Below are 8,811 nucleotides of genomic sequence, written 5' to 3' on the forward strand. Positions count from 1 at the left end.
TCGCTTTCGTTTCTTTGAACCTGGAACAGCTCTTCAGTCTGTCCTTGGGGATCATGACTGACATTTTGAAGAGTGCAGGCGGGTTATTCTGTAGGATGTCCCTTGCTGGTTCCTCACGCTCAGGTTCCTGTTCCTGCGACGCCCTTGGGCAGGACCATCTCACAAGCGATCTGGTGACCTCTGCGCACCGGATCCGGATCCGGAGGCCTCGGGTGTCAGTTTGTCCCATTTCAGGTCATGTTGACACGGTCACCTGGTTAAGGCGGTGCCTGCCAGGTCTCTCCGCTGTAAAGTTGCTATTTTACCACCCAAGTTCAGTAACTTCCTCGGGGGCGGGGGTGCTCTGAGACAGCCAGCACCCTCTCTTTCCTCCAGCACTCACCGCTCGCCTTAGCAGCCAGCCCATTCTTGCCAAACGGCGATTGTCTCACTCCGTCGGTCCTCCTGTGTCCCTTGATTGGCTTTCTGCTGTAAGGAGCAGCTGTGTCTTCTTCCTCCCTTGTTTGCTTACATCACCGTGGACTCCTGGATTCTCACGTGACGTAAGGTTATGATCCATCGTGCTCGTGATATTGCTCCAGGGTCCCAGATTCACCTGGAGGGAGGGCCCCATGAGGCTGGCTCCTGTGTCCTTTTGGCAGGTCCCCACTGTTCCCTAGGCACTTCCTTATCTTCGGACATAGTGAGATGTCGCAGGACCATCCTGGACTCTCCCTGCTCCAGCCCTGGGGTTGGCTGCTTCTCCGGGGGCCTCTGGTTCTTGTGTGGACAGTGCCGTTTAGAAACCAAGATCTGGGTGCTCGGTGTGCTCATTGCCAATGGCGTGTCTACTTCTAGGCCCTCATTGGCCAGAGCTGGGAAATAGGGGTGTGAATAAGTACCCACATGCATGCACGAGCGTGTGTACACAGTGTATACGCATTTCACACACCCACACATGCCATGCACGTCCATTTCTGCTTCTGGCTCCCTGCATGTACATACTAGTGCCCAGCCGTACACTCCTAGGCCTGCAGTCCCAGCCCCGCGTGCAGGCGCCTTGCTGGCTTCCTTTCTCCTTTTTGTAACTCTCTCCTCTGTCGGTACGAACCCGCCCCATCCCCTTCAGTAATAGAAGTCTCCAGAGTAGAAGTCAATATTTGTTTTGTCTTTTTTTTTTTTTTTAAGGCATCTAGTTCTAAAACCGTTTTAAAATGACGTGGGTCAGTTCTTTCTTTCCCTTCTCTTTACCGTGGTTATGTTATTTACTTGAGACATAGTTTGTTTTGTTTCTGTGTATATTTTATAGCCGGATCCCCCCCAACCCTTGTTGATTGCATTCATTCATGCATCCGTTCATTCATTCAGTATGTGAGACGTTAGCATGTTTCCAAGGACCGTGCAGAAAGTTGTCTGGAGAGAAGTGTCATCTCCCGTCCCTGCCTTCGCCCCCATGCCCGCCCCTCCCTGCGGGGACCAGATCACTTGTTGCTCAAAAGAGCAGACGTGCGTGTTTTCTTAGAGCCCGTTTTCTCCCCCGGAAGGCAGGCAGGACTGCGGGGATCTGGGATCTCGCTTGTGCTTTGCTCTTTTCCCTGGAAACCATGGTGCCGGCCGCGGGGGGAGGTGGGGGGGGTCCTCGCTCCCCTGCACAGCTGCGCAGTGTTCACCGCTCCGTTCCAGCATCTCGCAGGGGATTCCCTGTGTGTAGGTGTTTTTGTATTGTCAGAAGAGCGTTGTCAGTGGGTTTCTAGAAGTGGGATCGCTGGGCGGAAAGATCAGAGCGCGTGTCTCGTTAGCCGCTGCCAGGTACCCTTTCGGGAGGTGGCGTTGGTTTGCTGCCCCTGGCGTCGCGGGGCGCGAGGGTCCCACAGCCTCGCCACAGGATGCGCTGTTCTGAGGTGAGAAGCGGGATCGCAGCGTGATTTTAATTAGCGTTTCTGAAATTATAAGCAAAGGTCGAGCTTGGTTTAATATGTTAAAGGCCATTTTTGTATCATTTCTGTGAATTGTCTGTTCATGCTTTTCACTCATTTTTCAGTGGATTTTTTTACTTTTTCCCCCCCAAACCTTTAAAACTTTAACACATATTAGGGAGCTGAACACTTTGTGGTATGTGTTGCAAATGTTTGCTCTCAGTTTCTCAGTTGCATTTTGCCTTTTTTTTTTTTGTCTTGCCAAAGTGTGTGTGTGTGTGTGTGTGTGTGTGTGTGTGTGTGTGTGTGTGTTTAATTTTGATGTAGTCAAAATTATAAATCTCTTCATTTGTTTTCTGTGGACTTTGAGTTCTAGTTAAAAAGCCTTGTATTTGTTTTTTAGTTTTAGTCGTTGCCCCGAGCTCGATGAGGGATGCGCCGTGTTTTCTCTGGTCCCCGTGTGGTCGCGTCCTCACCCGTCTGGAGTTCATCGTGGCGAGTGGTGTGGGCTATGAACCTGATTGGATGGTGACCCCGCTGTCCCAGCGCCACTGTCCACCCTGTCCCCGTGCTTCGAGATGCCACCATTGTCTCCCTCTCGCCCCGATCCGTGGTCTCCCAGCCCCCTGCCAAGCAGTCACCCTCTAGAGGGACACGTGCACGTGTGTTCATGTCAACAAGCTGAGAGTGCGCAGTGTCACCGCAGAACTGGGCAGATCGCCTCCCGGCGTCCCCTAGCTCACGGCACCCACTGGGCCTTCCCGTCCCCGCGTTCCCTCAGAAGTCCCCTTAGCGAGTCCGCACCCGCGGCCCAGTGCCAGGTCGTTGGGAGTCTTCCGCGCCCCGGACCCTCTGGAAATCCAGGTGGACGGGCGGGCCATGTGTCCTGAACATAAATACCCAGGTGTGGCTGGCTGGAAGGGGACGGGCACTTTTTATAAAAGAGATATTGCCAGGTTGTCCTCCAGAGACGTTCTGCCTGGCCACCGGGAGCAAGGATTGGCGAGGGTGCCCCGCCATGCAGTGTGTCATCAGATCGGCTTTCTTTGCCTGTGTCTGAAGCCTTCGAAATGACCGGGCACATAGCAGCTGCCATTTATCGAGGGTGTGCAGCGTGCCAGGGTCTCCTTTAAGTGTATCGGTCAGTTACCTTATTTAACCCCCACAACCCACAAGCAGGGCTTTAATATAGTAGTCCCCACTTTACAGATGAGGAAACTGAGGCCCGGAGGTTAGAAACTTGCCTCAGGTCACACTGTCGGCTGGGACCAGGGCCCCATGCCTGTGCTCATCACCACGGCCACACCCCCCACTGTGGTCTCTAGGGAGAAAGGTCGGGGGACAGAGGGGGACACACCATGCAAAGTGCAGTCATCCAAACTATTCGTAAGGTTCTGCCATCACAGGAGCTGGCTTCCAGGAGGCCCCGGCTGCCCTGCCACCGCCCGCTCTGGGGTTTTGGCCTCTGTCCTTGTCCCTTGCCCCATCACCGTGGTGCTGAGTGTCATCTCGTGTGCTTATTGGCCATTCCTGTGTCTTCTTTGGGAAAATGTCCATTCGAATTCTTTACCCATTTTGTAAATTAGGTTACTTGTCTTTCCGTTGTTGAACTGTAAGAGTCCTTTGTATGTTCTGGATGTGAGATTCTGATGAGATGGAAGATTTGCAGATGTCTTCACCCATCACGTGAGCTGTCTTCACTTTCTTGATTACGACATCCTTTGAAGCACAGAGTCCGATCTACCTATGTTTTCATCTGTCGCTTGTGCTTTTGTTGTTGTCTAGAAACCATCGCCTAATCCGAGGTCACAAAAATTATGCAGGTGTTTTCTTCTAAGAGTTTTATAGTTTGAGTTTTAACATTTAGATCTGTGGTCTGTTTTGAGTTCATTTTTGTTTGCGGTGTGAGGCAGGGGTCCACCTTCATTCTTTTGCATGTGCATATCCGTTGTCCTAGTGGAACTGTTGAAAGCCTCGTGGAAAAGCAACTACTTTAAGTGTGTGCCTTCACTTCTGGAATGTCACTTCTCTTCCGCTGCGTGTCATGCCACCGTAAGCCAGTACCACGCCGTCCCGATCACTGTAGCTTCGGCACCCCGAGCTGTGTCTAGGCTTGGGAATGGATGTTAAGGAAACATGATGTGGTTCTTACGTTTCCACACAATGAGACCAGAGCCTCCTTAGCTGGCACCCAGACAGCCCAGGGTGCCCGCCGCTTCGCCCACTGAGCCCCGTGGCTCCCGCACTTGGATTTCGGTGTCGGGGAGCGCGTAGAGGGTTTGGTGAGACTTCATGAACAAGAGGCTCTTTCCCCAGTTCGCAGTTGATGAAAAATGTCGCTTTTCAGTTTTTTGAAACAGGAAGGGTCTGAAACTCGTGTTCAGCAGGTCGACCCTTTATTCCGTCCCGGCGCCGGATTGCGGTGCGGTGTCGGTTTGTTTTTTCTTATCGGTTTGGATCTTTTTACAGCCAGACTCTCTTCTTCCAGCTGAGACCTGCTGTGCAGTGAGCTTCAGAGGACAGAGGTAGAGGTTTTTAACTTTTTCGACTTCTTAAGTATTTTAGACTCACTGATGTTGCAGAGACAGTACATAGAGTACCCGTGTACCCTTCAGCCGCCTTCCCGAGCCGGAGCTCTTAACATAGCTGCTGGGGAATGGCCCAGCTAACTGTGCATTTTATTAGGGTTCCACATGGGCCCACTCACATCCCTTTCTGCCCCAGGGCTCCTTCAGGGACCCCCTGTCGCATATAGTCAGCCGCCAGGGCTCCTCAGGTTCCTCTGGGCAGGGACCGCGTCTCAGTCTTCCCTCTCCTGTCACGGCCTCGTGCTTCGTAGGCGGTCCCTCGGCCGTGTCTGAGGTTTCCTCCCGATGACCTGGAGCTTACGCGTTTGGGGAAGGCTGCTGGGTGAGGTCTCCTCCATGGCCTTGGTCCCTTGGGTGAGGTGGGCCATCCGCCAGTTTCCACGTGAAGGTCACTCTTTTTGGGGCTTCAAGACAGTGCAAACACCCTGTTTCTCCTCAGCCTTCTGCCTGTCGATTTCAGATAGACAGCAGTTACATGCACCAGTTATCACTCTGTCCGTTTCATGGGGACGTGTGTCACCCTCCCTTCTCCATTTATGAATTCGAACTCTTTTGTGGAAGACAGTGGTCTCTCCCCCATTCCTGTTGCCTCTTTATTTTCCCACGAGGCCCGCGCCTGTTCCTCCGCGGGCTGTAATCCAGCGCCGTCACTGTTTGCCACCCCTTTGGTTTGGCTCCCGTGTCCTTCCTGCGTGTCCGCACCGTCCAGTGGCAGCGTCCGTCCTCCCTGCCCCATGAGGCGCTCAGGCTCGTCTTATGTGTTCCCTGCCCCGGCCCCGGAGGTGACTGCTTCTCCCAGCAGCCTGGCCACTGGGTGCACTCAGTGCTGGTGGTGTCATGGCTTCTCGGACCTGCCAGGTGACAGAGCTCAGAAACATGAGTACCAGCCCATGCCTCTCTGCCCGTCTGTATTTATGTCTGGTCCATCTGTCTGTATCTCTGTTTTTCAAAAGAGAGTTCATAGTGATGGGACAATCAGAGCGTTCAAGTCAGCGGGTCCTTCTGAGGCTTTGGGTAGCCTCCTCGCCCCGTGAGATGCCCCCGGTGGGTGGCAGGATATGCCTGGCCTCTTTTGGGGACCACTTGGGGCTTGTGGTTTAGGAGGAGGAGGCAAGGTGGGAGCTGAGCCCTCGTGGGTCAGGTAACGAGTGGTACAGGGAAGGGCTCCCTTCCTGTGTGGCTCAGAGGACGCCGTCCGCTCTCCGCCTCTCAGACTCGGGGCCCAGCGCCAGGGCGAGAGTGGCAGTGTGGTCAACCCTGGGCGGGTGAGAGCCAACAGGACCCGGGGGCCCAGGCGGCCCCACCTGGCCTGCGGAGGCCAAGCCCGTGGGGTCCCAGAGATGCCACCCATTGGTGGCAGTTCCTGGAGCCTCTTTTCCTGGTTCCTGCCTCTTTTCCTGCCCCGCCCCCCCACCTGCCTCACGCTCATGTTAACTAGAGTCGGTCCTGTGTCCAGATTTCCTCATCTCCTCTAACGTCCTTTCTCTGCCCCAGAACCGCATCCGGAACCCCACGTGACATTCAGCCCTCGCGTCTCCTTAGGCTCCTCTGGGCTGTGACGGTTTTTCTTGTTTTCGGTGACTTTGGCAGTTTTGAGGTGGATTGGTCAGGGATTTTATAGAATGTCCCTAAATTGGAGTTCGGTCTGTTTCTCCTGGTTACGCCATGGGTTCTGGGAGCAGAACCCCAGAGTGAAGGGTCCTTCTCATCCCATCGCATCCAGGCTCCCGTGTCACCGTGACCTGTCACTGCTGATGTCGACTTTGATCCCCCGGCTGCGTGTCCTGGCAGCTGTGTTTCTGCCAGCCACAGCCACTGCATCGTCACTCCCTTTTGGAAGGAAGTCACTCTGTGCAGCCCACACGGAAGGGGCCTCTGGTCCCTCGGCCCCGGCTGCCTTGTGCCGAGTGGGCCTGGGTCTGAGGCCAGGCCTCCGCATCCCAGAGCCTGCAGGGTGGCTGCCGGCCAGCCAGCGGACCCTGCAGCCCCTGAGGAAGCAGTGGAGGTGGACTGGCCTGGACCTTCATCCCTTGTGGACCTGGGTTAGGGTGGATGGAGACCTCGCCTCAGCTTGAGAACTGGGCCTTGACCTCAGCCCCGGTTCTAGCCTCCTGGCGGAGGGTTGGTGCTTTTGGCAGAAGGACCACTGGTCTCGGTGGCACAGGAGCCGTGGGCAGCAGCAGACTGGGGTCCGTCCAGCTGAGAGCTCCAGGCCCCGGTGGTTCGTCTGCCCTCCAGACCTTCGCGCTGGTGGAGACGGCCCATGTCTGGTGGGGGAGACACATGCCGAGAGACAGTTACAAGTGACGAGGGAGACGTGATCCCATCGAGACACATGAGAGGTAGGGGCTGGCAGCTCACGGCAGAGAGGCCTGTGGGTCAGTGGAAGCGAGAAGACCCCACCTTTGCGATCTGGGGAGTGCACGTGGAAGCTCCAGCAGTCTCCCCCTTCGCCGCCCTAACAGCTGACCACTGACCTGGTGACTCAGACAGCACCCGTTATTAGCGGACAGTTCTGGAGGCTGGAAGTTCAGCATGGTCTCACGGGGCTAAGGTCAAGGTGGCGGCTCCGGGGGACAGTCCGTTCTTTGCCAGTTCCAGCTTCTAGAGTTGCCCGCGTCCTCGCCTTCCGGTCCCTTCTCCACCCTCACAGCGCAGCCTCTGACCTCTGCTTCTGTCATCACATCTCCCTCTGAAAGGACCCCGTGACGACAGAGCCCACCCGCTAATCCAGGATAATCGTTCTGGCTCAAGATCCTCCTCGTAATCCCATTTGCAAAGTCCCTTTTGCCCTAGAAGGGAGCGTAGCCTCAGGTTGTGGGATTTAGACGCAGCCGTTGTCCTTGGCGGCCGAGTGTCTGCCAGCCATGGCCACGGGGAGGGATTCTATGGCGATGCCAGGTGCCGGCGGACTGTGGAGCGGGGTGGCCTGTGGCTGAGGAGTGCGAGACGCTGAGGAGCCCTTGGGAGAGCCCGCGAGGGTTCGCCGAGTCCAGGGGAAGGTGTGTGCAGCCTGAGGGCCACGTTTCCACAGCATGGTGTGGCTGATCAACCAGGGGCCGTGACTTGTTAAAAGACAGTACAATCAGTTTAATGGGTCGTGCCCAGTAATTTAAAAAAACAGATTAAATATAGAAAATGTCAGTGTGCATTGCCTGTTGTCAGGGTGTTCGTGAAACCTACGCTATTTAAAACTCTTGGCGAATTGGAGAAAATGTGTGGGACCGAGTTCGACAAAGCTGGGCCCGAGGGCCGAGCTGCCCCGCCCAGAACGTCCGGCCCACTGGGGACACTCAGGTCATGGACAGCATGTGCAGCGGCCCAGAAGCAGGGGGTCCAGAGGCAGGGAGCGTCTGGTAGACCACGTGCCATCCAGGTTCACATGTCGGGAGAGCCGTGGGTGGTGTGGGTGCGAGGGCTGGCGAGCAGGCGCGGGGTGGCTGGAGCCCAGAGGCCGCACCGAGTTGAGTCCCATCCTGCATCCATCCAGCAGGTGCAGGAGCGTCTCCGCCCAACTGTAGGTCCCACAGGCGGGACCCTGCCCCCATGGGTCCGCTCGGCCCTGCCAGGCGCTCCCTCTGTGCTCTGCGTCCTCGGGGTGCAGATGGCGGTCACCATGCGGGGTTGTCCATGTGAATTTCCTTTTTGGAAGGGCACCTTCCCCGGCCGTGGGGTTCACCGGAGGCAGAACTCGTAAACCCCTCAGAAGCCGCCTGGACCATCAGGTTTCCAGATGCTTCTTTAATTGCTCGTGGAGGCTCTTGCTTCCTCAGCTCCTGATTTTTAAGAGCTGAACTTAAAAGAGGCAGTGCTGGGAAGACTGGATGGGGTGCTCGCAGTTACCGAGTTCTGTGTCCCTCGAAGTGGCAGGGGTCTGGAAAAGGCTGAGAAAAGGCAAGCGTCCTTGGGCCACAGCGGCTGCCGGGAGTATGACGTGGAGTCGAGGCTTCAGCCTGCCATCTGTTTAGTCGCGCTTTTATTTTGTGTATTTTAGGAACTATCGCCGTTGCTGGAACCTGACAGAAACCTGAGCCACTTATTGGAGCATCTGTCGTTGCCGCCTCGGCCATCCGGGACAGCCAGGAAATCCCAAGTAAGTGTGAGACCACGGCACCGAGGGATGCAGCGTTGTGCCAGGGCGGCCGTCAGGCCTGTGCCCTGCCGGGAGAAGGTGGCCCTGTTTAGTTCTGAGTCCCTGGGATATCAGAGTCTGCACCCCCTTAAAGGAGCCTGGACCGCTCTGGGGTGGCTCTGCTGGAGATGTCTTCTTCTCCAGTCCACGTGCTCCATGTTTGTACCCTCGCCCTTCAGCATCTGAACACCTGTCC

General features: G+C 55.9%; 1 protein-coding gene across 3 annotated transcripts in view; it reads left to right on the forward strand.

Annotated features, from left to right (window-relative positions):
• Positions 1 to 8,811, forward strand: part of KDM4B (lysine demethylase 4B) — a 128,867-nt gene that overhangs the window by 17,605 nt on the left and 102,451 nt on the right. For all 3 annotated transcript variants that reach the window (XM_011373564.2, XM_011373565.2, XM_023538552.1), the window contains exon 2: positions 8,478 to 8,576. Coding sequence is in view for 1 of the 3 variants with exons in the window: in XM_023538552.1 (XP_023394320.1) it covers positions 8,478 to 8,576 (99 nt within the window). In the remaining 2 variants the exon portion in view is untranslated. The remainder of the gene's footprint in view (positions 1 to 8,477; positions 8,577 to 8,811) is intronic.

This window comes from Pteropus vampyrus, unplaced genomic scaffold (assembly GCF_000151845.1).
Source record: "Pteropus vampyrus isolate Shadow unplaced genomic scaffold, Pvam_2.0 Scaffold226, whole genome shotgun sequence".
In the NCBI taxonomy this organism is placed as follows: Eukaryota; Metazoa; Chordata; class Mammalia; order Chiroptera; family Pteropodidae; genus Pteropus; species Pteropus vampyrus.